A 14,508-nucleotide genomic window follows, 5' to 3' on the forward strand; every position below is an offset into this window, starting at 1 on the left:
TAATACTGTATGGTCTGACTGCTAAACACAAAGAAACTGTTGTTGTAAAGCGTTCTTACAGTCACTGAAGAGATCTTAGCACTTGAAAATGTGAAGAGGTAGGGCTTCTGAGTGGGAGAGTTTGCAGAGTAACAAGAGAAAGGATGTAAACTATAAGAGGAGCTAAGGGAATGGTGCGATCTGTGATGGTTGGTTTTGGCACTAATGACTTCAGAGGTAACTTTCTTGGGGGGGGGGAAATGAAAGGCTGACTCAAGGGAATGTTGTGTTTCTAACGTGAAATTCAGTTATGCTTAAAGACGTGGTTAAAGACCAGCTCAGGAAGTGCTGTAGCATGTGTCTTGAATTAAACTGCAACTAATGTGAATGAAAACATGAATTCTCCCTAATTTCAGTACTTGGCTGGGTTTGGAGTTGCAAGGTGTCCCTTTTCATGCTGTCCTCTCCCTTCACAAAGCAGGCACAAGGAAGGTTATGGCTTATGCTTTCCTAGATACTAATCATTGATCATAAAGCTGAAGTCATTTTCTGCTTCTATAAAATCCAAAGCAATGCCTGGTCTACCCATGTTTTAAGATCAAGGGGAATAAAAACATGTTGTGATATAGAGGGCTGTGTTTGAGACACTTGGCTTCTGAAGTTTGTGCGTTATCTCTTGCTCAAGGCTGTGCCTGAAGGCATAATCCAGTAATATGTATTTAATTAAGACTTTAAACTACTGTTGCCCTGATAAAAGCAAGGAGCTGATGGTTCATGGGCATCTGCTCTAGGAGGCACTTGCGGCACACATAATACCTGAAAGCATAAAGGATATATTGCAACAGGGGTAGTCAAGAGGGACAACCCAGTGGCTGTATATCACAGTAGAGAGAGGGGAGGGGGCCCCAGCTCTGGCCATCCCTCCTCTTTTGTTTGTGGAGCTGTGAGCTATTGTATAGTTTTGAGTTTTTACCTTTCTCAGTCATCTCTGAGACACCTTCGTAGTGCCTCTGCCTGACACTCAGAACAAAGCTCAGGGTTGTCAGTGTTTTTGTATATCCATTTTCTACCTGTTTATGTTGTGTGTTAATATATATTGGTGTAACTGAGAACACAGGCACTATATTTCCAGTTCACATTCTTTTCCTGAATATTGCCAGTGACTCTAATGTAGCTAAGGGGCCACTAATACAGTGGAACAGATGGCTTTCTGCCTGAGAGGCAAGGCTCATTTCCAGTGTGCTGGAAGCGTAGAGATTTTTTTTCTTTGCTATTCAATTTTGATAAAGAATTGTCGAGTCCATTGTAACCAAGATGAGTTTTAAAACAGAATTGTTATTTAAAAACTTAGTCTGATGTAATTGTTGCATTTCAGAAGTTATTTTGGATTATCTCTCTCATAAATAGATGAACCATGTGTTTGATTTTGACTGCAATGTTGTTTTTCATGCATTGTGCATGAGTGCTTGGGATCAGACAGCAAACTTCAGGCATGGTTTCCAGTTATTATGGACTCAACTATCACACAGTTAAAAATGCTTTGATGATTGCAAGTTTTTCTCAAATAAATTACTCACTTGCTAATGCTCATGGTGAAATACTCATCGTTAAGCTGATTTACATAAAAACATTATATGCCTGTAGGCTCCGGAATTGCATTAAAGTCTCAAACTTAGTGCAGCCCTTATAATTTGCTGTTTGCAATTACTAAAATGTCTCTCTCAAACAGCTTTTCCTTCTCCTGATGAAAGACAGGTACTTTGTTTTATCCCTGCATCCCCAGCTCACATTCACTCAGATTGGTGCCATAAAGGCAGAGCAGATAGATAGCACTGCTGGGTTTGACTGTAAGTAAAAAGATAAAATTCTTGCCTGTTCTGGGCTGAATCCCACTATATTTAAAAATACGGAGCAAATAGTTCTGTTGGTTTCAACAGGTTGAGAAATGACTCAGTGCCAGGAATGGTAAGGCTGAGTCCTTCTTTTGCCTTCTTCCCCCACACACACCCCACCCCCCGACCCCCGCACATATCTCAAGAGAATTTTTAGGAGGAAATTATTATTTTCAAGGATGTGAGCTGTCTGAGAAAATCAAATTTCGTTTCCATTACTCATGTAATACGATAAAATTTAAGAAGTGGGTAATAGCTGGACAGTATACCCCAGGGCAAACTGCAGGTTCAGTTCCTAACTACATAAGGGCTAACCTACCTTTTTTTTAAAGACATTTAGGATCTTTAGCTACTGGCTGAGCAGTGGCATCCTTCCACTGACCTTTCCTGTGGTGGGTATCTGTGAAACCTTTGCCTTGCTCTGCTCTGCCTTGACTTTAGTTGTCAATCTAAATGTCAGGCTTACTAGGCACTTTGATGGTACAGACCCTTGTCCATGATGATCTGGACTTTCACAGGGACCACTGGATGGCTGAGATTTTAATGTGTTCCACCCCATGCCAGTCTGGACAGAATTTGATCATAAATCCTGTTGCCATCTCCCTGTGGCTGCCTAATTGGAGCTTGAATGCAAGTTCTCCAGCACATGCATTGTGTTCCTATGTGAAGGCAGCTGGCAACACTCATTTCTCCTAGCAAGACTGAAACAGTGCTCTGCCACCTGTTCTTTCCAAGCCCTTCTCTACTGAAGCCTATGAGCACCAGAAATCATAGCTTTTTTTCTTCACCATCTTGCCTGTTTTTGTCCTGGCTTCTGTTTACCCACTCCATGCTCCTAATCCCCCCCAGCTCCCTCCATGTCTTCCTTCAATGGGGGAAAATTGGCAGTGGATTCATGTTATCCTTTTCCATGCTGCTTGGCAGAGTGGGGAGATACCCAGGGATACCGTCCTCCTGCTGCCAGGAGAAGCACCCAGATGTGGCACAGCCAGGAAGAGCCTAGACCTGTATTGCGGAAAAAGTCTCTCTTGGCGCCAGTCTGGAACACACTCAGCACAGATAGGATTTCCTGAGCATTTAGATGGTAAAATCAAAGATGTCTCAAATGAACTTATCAAACTGATTTTTTTTTGAAGAGGCTTATAAGTTAGCTGAATTGTAATGTACTTTTACAGGAACAGCAGAAGATACATGTTTAGTATAGTGACTTATGCTCCATATTAACATGGGGAGTAAAAAGGTCTTCAGAAATCTTTAATGGGTAAAAAAATCATGCTTTTCCCTTACCCTCACAGCTACAAATTTCTGGATGAAATTTTCTCACTGGTGCATCTCTGTAGATCTGAGGCGGACATCCAGCATGCAAAATTTTATTCCACATGTATGTATGTATCTTTGAAAATGTATAGGCAATTGAAAACAAGGTTTATAATGAAAAGAGTCAGGCAGCCATAGTATTCAGCAATGCTAGATGTCCTGCCTGCACGGAGAAATATATACAAGCACTCCACAAAGACTGGAGAACATAAGCTCACATCCATTCCAGCTGCTGGCATTATTTAGTAATGAGTCTTGCCAATAGGATAGTTTTTTATGAGGGTAGCAGGTAAGCAACAGCCTATTGAAAACAGATCTGTATGTTCCTCCTGAACAGCAGTTTACAGGGCCACTTTGTATCTCTCCTGTAATTGAAGCTCCTGTATACCTTTATTTTTGTAAGGCAAAAATGGTGTGATTTTTGTCTGTCTTATGGTCAGGAGTCTACCCCTCAACAATTTCTGAATAATGATAATCACAGCACAGTCATGGGTAAGCAGATGCATGTCACTTCATAGGAACAGCATAGTAATAGAGGTAGATTATATAAAGCTAAACCCCAGATAAGGGTAGTATGGAGCATGCAACACTGAGGGCTCGAAGAAGTCAAGCTAGGACAAAGGAAGCTGGTGCACTGACTGTGAGGATTTGTTACTGCCCACTAGTTATTAGTGTACTAATTTACCATACTAGTTTTGTGGTAGTTGGAGGCAGGTAGCTGCTGAATCAAATTATCAAGCAAAGGAAATAACAGTGAAAGTCAATAGCAGAGAGTATCTACAGATCACAAATAACAGCAGAACAAAGAATCAAAGATATAATAAATGATAATAATCAGCTCTCCTGTGTAAAGGAGGTAAGTCCAGCCCTGAACATGCAACCCTTGTGAAGCAATAGCAGCCTGTGACAACACTATCTGAAGATAAGATTACTAACATGATCTCATCTATTCTAATATTATTTACGACTACAGATGCTGAAATATAATGTTTATTTTTGCAGAGTTAAAGTTATTTGAATGTTCTAACTGTGCTTTTCTGCATCTTGACAAATTTAGATTTTTGGCTTAAATTTAATCTTGCTTAGATGTTTTCTGGGTGTTCTACTGCTTGATTTTGAGCTATTACTTTCCTTGCAAAGGTTTTACCTGAAATTGTTGGTGTGTACTGGTCAGCCTTAATTCTGTCTCCAGGTACTTCTTTCTTACTTACCTGGAAGCATTATAATAATCTGAAAGATGATATTTTAAAATCTTGTATCTCGCAGTTTCTCAAAAGAAGCCTTTTAACAGTCTGTTCCTACGTGTTTGTGCACAGTTTAGAGCAGGGCAAGGAAAGTGTCAGCAGAAAATTGGAAGAAATTCTGCAACTAGGATTAAAGAAACACATCTGTTTAGGCTTCATTTGGTTTTAAACTTCTAATTGTCTAAAAACTGAGGCACCTTACAGAAAACTGGAGGTGGTTGTGATACTAAACAAATGCTGTGAGTAGATGCCGTTTACAGCTTAAGAAAACACACAGTCCATAGGTGGCTGAGTAGCAGACCAGCTTGACGGCTGTAATACCACTGTTGCACGTTGGACAGGCAATTCTTGGAACAGACGGGTTTTCTGATACACCACAAGAAATAAGAGCTTTTTTGCATGGAGCAGCAGCAGGCATACATGATAGAAATAAATGGCACTATGTATTGAAGCTGTAAGTACAAATTAAATCTACCAGTAATAACCTTACCTTTTATCTTTGTTATGCGTCTTAATTCTTTGCTGGGAGGGGAGGTATAGTATCGGGAGAAACTATCTAAATTTATCTAAAACCTGTTGATGCTTAGGGAGAGACTCACGCTGATGCGGGAGTGCTGGGTTTTGACTCTGGGTTACACAGTTTACCTGCTGTATGCACTTCCAGCGGTATTCAAAAGCAGGAGATGGGCACTGGAGACAGCAGCAGGTAGAGGAGGGTGGTCAAGTGTGAGAGACGGACAGGACATAGGCTTGCACACCAGTTTTCACGGTTAGCTGCTGATACAGCTCATACATTGTGCTCCATGCTTCGTGAAGCTCTTGGTGAGAGGGCACTTCTTATTCTTTCTCCTTCAGGTTTGACTTTTTTACTCTCCCTCCCTGCCTTTCCTTGCCTTGTTTCCTTTTTCCTGCTTTCTTCTCGTTTAGTCTCATTTAGACAGTCTTAGTCTTTCTCCCTTCTCCCCGCAGTGGGGAGTGCCACGCTTTCTGCACAGTGATTCGCTTCTAATCTCAGTCCTCTCCTTCCCTCAGCTTCCACATTGGTGTCATTGCTCACTTAATTCCAGTACTGCAACACCTGTATATAAACTGCCTTTAGTATCTTTCTTTTTTGGCTTCCCAGTGAATTTCTTGCCCGTTTCCCACCCACCCCCACACCCCCTTCCATATGCCTCTCCCAGATTCCCCATTGTATTCCATCAATTCTCCCCTCCACTGGGGGAATGTCTCCACTGCCAGAGATCACCATGGCTACTCTAATTCAAGGTTGTCCCATAGCAGTCTGATTATAGCACAGTGTTATATGTTTGTTTTTTCTACTTCTGGGTCCTCTCTAGGGAAAACGTTATGACTCATAACTTAATTGCTTTGCTCTCTGATTTAGTTTGTTTGATTCCCACCCAGTTACTAAAAATGGCTACCTTTTCATTACTGGTTTTTGACACCTCTCATTTTTTATGCACAATGTTTGCCCAAAAGAGCAACAGCAGCTCTTTTAGTAATAGATTGGATTGATGACAAATGACTGAGTTTTTAAGACTGGCATCACTTCCCCGAGAGGTTGTTCAGTGCTGAGCAATGCGTAGTTAATGCCTAGTCACCTCAGCTCTAACTGAAACAAGAAGTATCATGGGAGTAAATCACATGATAACCAGATTGTGGAAGTGCCTCAGGTGTATCACACACTCCTATGAAACACCTACTGACTTTTCCTGCCTCCCCCAAAGGACATCATTTAGTCTATCCTTGAAATACTCATCAGGATATTTTATTTTTTTTCAGTCTAACTAAGGCAACTGCTTAATCCTGGAAGTGCTTTTTTTTATATTTGAGAGAATAAATCCACCTTTAAGTGAAAGCTAAGCCTCTGAGACCAGACTAGCCTTAGTGAAGAGCGAGGATTATAAGAGCAAGTGAACTTTTGAGAAGAGATTTAGGGCAATTTTGGCAGCTCTGAAGGAATGAGGAATATGAGCAGAAATGGAAGTATTTTAAAGGGAAAGGGTATCAAATAAACCAACAGGAGCAATAACAGTGACAGGAAAGAAGAATGGCTGGATGATGGAAACTTGGACACCTCTTAGCTTTCAATCTTCAATAGCTCTAGCTGCAATGCATCAGAAGACCCTACTAGATTTTATCTCCTCTCACTTCAGTTTAGTAAGGAGTAAGGTGTTTGCAAGGGCTGGGGGATTGCAAAAGCAATATAAAATATTACCAAGAAGAGTAGTGTTCAGTTGTTAAATTAATTTTTCAGTAAATTTGCAAAACTCATTTGGTAACCGAAATAACTCAGGGCTTTGATAGCGAAATAGCTTTCCACAGATTGGATTTTTTTCCTTGTGAGAGGGATGAAGCTCCATGGCAGAGTTGTTCTCTGGCAAAACTCAAACTTCTTGGAGTTTTCCTCTGAACAAGGAGTGGTCTCTCGCTACATCCTGGCTCCTCTCCCTTCCCAGTGTGCATCCCTCCCATGCGGCCCACGGAGGTGCATGCTGGCAGGTTGTGGTACAAGGAGCAAAACAGTCTAGCCCCTCCTGGTACCTGCCCTGATTACCCTGCCTTAGGGTATTTTCTGTGCCTCTGATAATTACAGCAGTGGATCTGAGCATACAACTGGGGACTCTTACTTATATCAGTGCAGTGGAAGGCTATAACACACCGTGGTATAATGGAGTTACCAAGCTTGGTGTAAAGGGAATACAATGCTGTTTTGTTCTTTATCCGTGAAAATTGCTGAGTAGTTTGGTAATTGTCGTGGGCACAAGTATTTCTGAGCATCTTTAGACATCTCCTCTCTTGAAAGATTTACCAGTCTAACTGCTGTTTATGCTAATTGAAAGGAGAATTTAACCTCATTACTTCCTGACTTTAACATCATAACTTCATTACCTGGTCCAGTGAGCTGCTACTCATAATTACTGAGATGAAAATAAGCGTCACATATTTTTTTATAACTGGGGATTAACTGAACAACCTGCTCCTGACCTGTGCATTGTGCCATGTACCTAGGGCAGCAGGACAGAGTTAAATGGTCTCCTTTATTCCAGGAAAAGCTAATCTACAAGACTACAATGCAAACAGCCTTTTTAACTACCTGTTGTGTATGAATGCCAGCTGAATAATATTCAGGTTAATTTATATCACTGCCTAGCCTATACTTCCAGTGCTTTCTGTTCATCTGCAGAGGTGGTGGTACCAAGACATTGGAAATGTCTCAGAGGTGATTCAGGAATACAAGAACAATCTTCAGGTGGATTAAAATATTAGGACTCTGTTGAAGTGAAAAACATGGCACCAATAATGTTATTTGGAGACAATGGCTCCCAGCCAAAAAAAAAAGCCTGACCAGGGCCTAAGTGGTATTTTTGCACATAAAGATACTGTATGTAATTTTGCAAGCTTTACACTTGTTAAAGTTCTGTCTATCCATTGACAATAGCCATTTTCCTAATATTTTTAATCTGAAAAAAATCTAGGAAAAAAAAGGAGGGGCAGGAATCAAGAAAAATGTTTTCCCCCTGATGTTTCTAGAGCAAAATTTCTCAAGCTGTGAAGACCCCCGTAAGACTTTTTGCTATCACATCTGCTCTCTGAATGAAACCTTTGACATTCATTAATCATCTCCTCAAATACTGCCTGATGAATGGCTACACCTCTGCCACCATTCTGGATTGGATGTGACACTTGCATCTCTCTCAGTTGCTTTCTTGCCAGTTTGCATCTGCATGTCGGCAGTTTGATTGAAAATTAAATTAGAAATAGTTGTGTGAAACTGAGAGGAATCTTAATAACCATGTGGTTCTTTCTAAATACATATTCAGTCATCTTAGTAATCCTTTGTCCTTGAAAGCAATACTCATACTCAGAATGCCTACATAAGGATATATATCCTCCTCCTGTTCTCTCTGTGTAATAACTTTAATTAAACCATAGTTTCACAATGCATGTGGTAACTGATTTCCTACTTGTCAACCTACAACAAGACTTCCTGCTGTGAGGTCTGAACATTGTCATACAGGCTAGTACCTGAAGTTATATTTTCTTAACTGTATGAGTTAATAAATGAATTTTTAAAAAAACAAGAGGGGGGGGGAGCACCTTCCCTTTATTCTAGCTCTCAGTGTTCCAAGCAATCTGTAACTAAACATCTCCAGGGGAGAGGAAAGTTAAGATTTGAATAATCGGCGAGAACTGCATGTTTTAGCTATTGTGATATCCTCAGCTTTTGCTGTCTTCTCAGTGAGTAAATGAGTTAGCTGCTGAGCTGTTAAAATCCTGTAGAGAAAATTACAATGTGAAAATTCAGTCTGGACTTGCAGTTTTTCAGTCCCACAGGCTCATCCAGCTTTTTTTGCTGCCAAAAGGAAACAACTGCTGCTCTCAGGTGCAGCAGTGAGGTCGCTTGCTCAGCTGCACTGACACCTCAAGTAAACCTCTTGAATTTGCAGAAGTTTGATTCACAACTATGCTGCAAACAAACCCCAGGACAGACTACACAGCTCCTCATGGAGGTGCTGAAAGACTCTGTAGCCTGTTCCACTTCTTGTGGAGTGCTGTACAGTAAAAGGGCCACATCTGTATGTCTGTGCATGTCATGGGAGTGGTGTGTGTTTTCACCATGTGAGCAGAAATGTGCACCTGGTCATCTGATGAAGAACATACTGTGGGGGTGGGAAATATGGTGGCAGATTAACTGCGCTGACACTCATTGATGGACTGCGCATGCCTGATGCCTCCTCAGGGAGGAGTACTGAGAAGCCACCTGGGAGCGAGAAGAGCTCGAACTACTTGGGAGCATAAGCTCTTTTGTTTGCGTTTCCCAAGTCACATGCAAAAGTTAGGAAGGCTTTACACTTTTAAAACTATTTTGTCTTTCAAAAAACCAAGTCAGAATTTATTTTTTCTCCTGTGTTCCTGTGTACTTGTAGGCATCAGGGTAAGCAATTCAGGCCTGCATTTTTGAGGGTCTCCACCACTTTTCACATCCCCACGTTTTGCTTCCACCCAGGGCACTGCACGGATGTTTCTTGGATCTACCAAATGGCAGATCACCATAATCTGTGGCCGAAGTGCCAGCTCTTAACATTGCATAATATTTTGTTACAGCTGCACTGATTTTGCTTGTTTTGTTACCGGTGGTAAAACTGCAATGCAGTTTGTATGTCAAAACATTGGCATTCTTTTATTATTTTCTTACATAGGCACTGTAGTTACAGTAAGTGGTGGTGTGGTTCTGTAGGCAAAGGTTGGTGTTTTTCCTGGGCCTCAGCAGCAGCTACAAAGCAAAGTGTTAAAGAAAAGCTTGATTACAAAAAGCACCTTCAAGTATATTATATTATGGAGCAGCTGAAAACTTCCCTGGCATTATCCAGTTAAAACTGCCAGATGTGAATGCTGCTTTTATTTAAACATTTAAGCATTTTCCAGGTCCCACACACGTACCTGTTAGATACAGCCAGGACACAGCAGGTATGCACTGTATGTATGTAGGCACCTATCAACCCAGTTCACATCCTAATTTACTGTGGAAGAAAACTCCTGCCTACAGGCAGGCAGGAGGCCGGGATGTGCTCCAGCAGGTCACCAGCTCCAAGCAAGTAAGAGAGCAGGATCGTGACACATACTAGCAATTCACATCTATTTGTAGTTACAGACAAACAGGGAAGGTGGCTGAAACTATCTTTCCTTCTTCTAGCAGACAAGAAAGTGGGTTGTAAGGGGAGAATTAACAAGAAGCTGATTTCACTTCTTCTGTGCCTTGATAGAGTTATTGAGATGGGTTTCCCTCGCTTAATGTATTTATCTGAATACCAATGCATGTGGCAAGAAGCAGCACTAAGAGTCCAAAATCATGGTCTTGCTTATGTTTCTCACTCTGAATCTTTGGAACTCAATGTAAATACACTAAGATGGGGTCTCATGGTACTATGCTGTTTCTGAAAAATGCTTTATGTAGTAACTGACAGAGCAGTTAATCTGTGTAGATTTATGTCCTTGCCTTGACCAAGACCAGAACAAATTGGCTCAGTGAAACCTGTCAGTGAGCAGCTATGTAATCTCATCATCCTAAGGAAGTTTCTCACTTTCTCTGTACATTAGTGTTTGGTATGTCTGAATAGGGAGGGTTTCTCTGTCCCTGCTTTCCTTCTTCCTAATGTAACTAAAGGATGCTGATCAGGTCTTCCAAGGTCTGTCTGTTTTATCTGCTGCTCAGAAGAGGTTAGGTTTTTAACTGTTTTAAGTTCCAGGAACCAAACTCTAAATTTCACTTTGGCAAAGGGGAGGATTGGAGGCAGGGAGGTATCCTGTCATGCCAGCCAACGTGGAATAAACCACTCGCAATTTAATTGCTTGCTGACCTTGTGCCTGTGAGCTACAACTGATCATGCAGCTTCTCCCTGGTAGTTCTTCTAATCTAAAAGAATTCTTTTTTTTTTTTTTTTTCAGCTGAAACAAAGATTTGCTTCAAATACTACCATGGCATTAGTGGGGCGCTACGAGCCACAACTCCGAGTGTCACAGTGAAGAACAATGCAGCTCCCGTAAGTTATGCCGACCTTTTATTTTTTTCCATGTATGTTCTTTGTTGTCACTCTGCTATGCCTTGCTTTCCCTGACTGCTTTATGTAGTTTTATATGAAAACTGAACATAATATTTGCTCTTCAGTGCACTGTGGTACAGAGAAGTGGACAGTTTTTCAGTTAAGATGAGGGTTTGCATGCCGAGAGCTACTTTTCATTTGTCACAGGCAACCCCTCTGATTTGGGTCAAGTCCCACATCCTACCTGTATCCCATTCTGTAAAGTTATCTTCTCTCTGCTGAGTGTTGCACGCTTAGGTGACACCTCTAGGGCATTTGGGATCCTTGGATGGTAAATACGGTAAGCGTCCTGAAAAGGATTAAGATTTTCCTATTTTAAGGTGGGGTTTTTTTTCAAAATCAAGGTGTGAGCATTTTCACAGCAGAGCCTCTGAGTTCCAGGAACAGTTACACTGTGACATGCTCCCATCAGTGGGAAGAAGTGAGCATTCAGGACCCAATCCATCAAAGGATTGAACACAGTTTTGGCAAATTGAGGCTTCGTTGAGAGCAATTTTTATTTGCTAGTGCTTAGCAAAGCTCTGTGGCTCAAATGGCTCTGAAAGGCCAAAGTTTTAGAAAATTTGATCACCCGGAGAGTGAAACAATTTTTAAAGAGACTTGCTGACCTCCAAAGCTTGTATGGCCTTGCTGACAGTATTTTGCTGCCTGCCAGGCTTGTCTTGGCAAAGATGTGCACAAGCTGAGGAATTTTAGTCCAACCAACACTGGAGAAGGACTAGCTCAGATATTGTTTAGTCTGGAAGATGTATTCAGGAAAGAACTATCTTACCTGTGGGTGTATGTAAATTTCAGTGGACATCACTGAAACTTAATTTATTAAAATTTGGGGGGGGGTGGGGGGGGTGTTGTTTTTTGTTGTTTTTTTTTTCTTTTTCCCTATGGTCCCAAGTTAACGTTTCTACAAAGACCAAAAAGTCTCCCATGCTATGTGTTGGTTGTGTCCAATTGCACCAGGGCCAGGAAGGATTAATTTTTTCACCTTTGACCCATGTAAAGAGTTTTGGTGATTTCTTTTTGCCTTCTTTTGGTGCACACAATAGCTGCAAACTTGATGCTGGTTAGGGGCTGATTGCATGTCTTTCAGGAATAAAGGCATGCATGTCTCAGTACACCGTTCTGACATGCTCACAGTGGAGCTGTTCATCAGTTTCAGAGCCTGGAGAGCTTCCTTCAGCTGTCTTGAGGAACATGATGATGTGGCCTTGGATATCTTCATTGTGTAGGATGTTGAAAAGGTTTTTTTGGCCTCTAGTGAGTGTTTTCTTGTTCACTTAGGACTTAATTCCCCAGTTATTGTCAACGGGGGGGAACAATCTGTGTCATTGATTTAGTCCCAGCCTTCTCTGAAAGGTAAGCCAGCCAACCAAGGCAATAAATACCAGTAGGCTAACAGATTAGAATATTTTTTACACAGTTCACATCCATGTCTTAGACCTGAGTTTGAACAAATTAAGCAAATTTTACAGGTCTAGTATGGAAGGCTTACCCTTTCATTATTAATTATCAGCAATGTGTTTTAAGTTAAGAGGAATGTCTGAAGACTTGTGCTTTTGTAATATGCAGATCTGTAATCTCTCCAAGTTCTTCAGTTGAGGCCTTTATATATAAATATATAACTGGGGAAAGAATGCGACCATTCACTTTCCTGTAGAGGACTTGTGTTTAAAAGACAGACTTCTTCATGCAGTACTCATGGTCTTCATAGAGATCAGATGAGAACTACGTATTATGACCTTCAGCTGAGTATACTGTACATGATTGGAAAATATTGTTAAAAGTAGTATCAGGTAACAGTATTCTGTTTGAGGGCCAGACCAGTGTCCTTGGCCATAATATTCTCTTCACATCATCTTCTAATTTTTCCTGCCTTTCTGGGTTGCACAGTAGCCTTTGTGAATTTTGCCAGTGTCCTTTGCAGACCAGAGAGGCCAGCAGCGTTACAGGTGCAGCATCAGTTTCTCTGTTGTTTTCTCTTCATTGTTTTGCTTTGTGACATAAGTATTTGGTGCATTGTAAGGCAAATACTAAGTGAAGACAATAAAAGCAAAGGAATGACAGCAATGTTTATGCAATATGAACCTTCGTGGACCCTCCTGTATGAGTGCAAGAGAAGAAGTGCTGTAGGTTTGAAAACTCCTTAAGAGTTTAAAGAAAAATATTGGGCTGATCCTTGCCTGTGTGAAGGCTTTCAGCTAAGTGTGAACCTCAAAACTCCAGGCCTAGCTGAAACCATCAGATGCCTTTCTCCATCTGGCTCTCTGTAGCACGTGTCCAACCTTTATTACTAAAGTATTTGGATTTTTCACAGCATCCTGCACCATTGGCAATTGGTGTTACTCTCAGTGCACGGATGGGGAAGGGAATTACAAGGGATTTGCCCAGCCCTAGACCTTTCTTGGTTCTTGTGTGCTTCTGTGCTGGCTGTTGCTGGGACATGGGTAACACCATGCAAAGTGCAGACATTATCCTTAAAACTGCAAACACACATAGACACTCATCTTTTGATAATTTCAGTAATGGTGAATTCCTTTTTTTTTTTTTTTTTTTTGAGTGCAGGATAGAGGGAGAAAATATTCCAGAAATCCCAAAATGAACTGCTATATCTATTTTAAAGCATTTTTTCTAACTAATGGCTTAGAACAATGATCAGAAAATTCTCATCCAAAAGCAGCAGCAGATATTCTGGTTTGTACTTTGCTATGTTCATTTGTCATCAGCCAGAGAGTAAACACAAATTCCTTACCTGTTTTGCTGGGTCCCTCCCCATCCTTTTGCAGTGGCTCCACAGTGATGAAGTGTACTGGGTGGCAGCCCTGTCTCTGTTTTTTTTCCTGTGTCTTGAGTCATAATCTGAGCACAACTGAGCAGGGAAGTGGTTGCTTGGGTTTTTTTTCCCCGTGTTCCTGTGTGTGATCAGCTAAGGGCTGTGACAGTCCAGGTCATCTGAGGCCCCTGAGACTTCTTATCCTAGTAAGACTTGACAAACAGGGCCCTTCATGATTGAATTGGATGCATCAAATTCCTCAGTTGCTTTCATTGCTTCAGTGACTCAGAGCACTGCCTCAGGGTCCCAGGCATGGCTTTTCTCAGGGTACCAGTGAAAGCTGTGGTCCTCTTGACTGTTGTGGCCTGGGTGCAGAGAAGGGCTTTGCTCAGAGGGAATGATCTTCAGATCCTGGGCAGGTTTTTGCGCATCCTTTCTGCTGGAAGAGGGAATTCTGTGGTCTATGCTTGGAAATTTTTCCTCTTTTGCAGTCAGTAGGAGTTCTAGCAGTGGCTGTGGAACCTTAGTGTGTTAGAAGTAACAGCTTTGCAGGGAGAAATCTCAGTGGGGATCCTACTGTGGCTGTAGGGGCTGAAGTTTTTGGAAAAGCTGGTTGCCTTGAACAAAAGGGAGTTTTGCCATCGTAGCAACAACATTACAAAACCACTCTGAAGCTTAGGCTGTCAGTAGGGGGACAGAGGGAC

At 41.5% G+C, this 14,508-nt stretch overlaps 1 protein-coding gene across 2 annotated transcripts in view; it reads left to right on the top strand.

Moving 5' to 3' along the window:
• HECW1 (HECT, C2 and WW domain containing E3 ubiquitin protein ligase 1) overlaps positions 1–14,508 on the top strand; it is a 262,858-nt gene that overhangs the window by 120,790 nt on the left and 127,560 nt on the right. For both annotated transcript variants that reach the window (XM_037384337.1, XM_037384336.1), the window contains one exon: positions 10,883–10,977. In XM_037384337.1, the coding sequence (XP_037240234.1) occupies positions 10,883–10,977 (95 nt within the window). The remainder of the gene's footprint in view (positions 1–10,882; positions 10,978–14,508) is intronic.

Source organism: Falco rusticolus, chromosome 4 (assembly GCF_015220075.1).
Source record: "Falco rusticolus isolate bFalRus1 chromosome 4, bFalRus1.pri, whole genome shotgun sequence".
Classification (NCBI taxonomy): domain Eukaryota; kingdom Metazoa; phylum Chordata; class Aves; order Falconiformes; family Falconidae; genus Falco; species Falco rusticolus.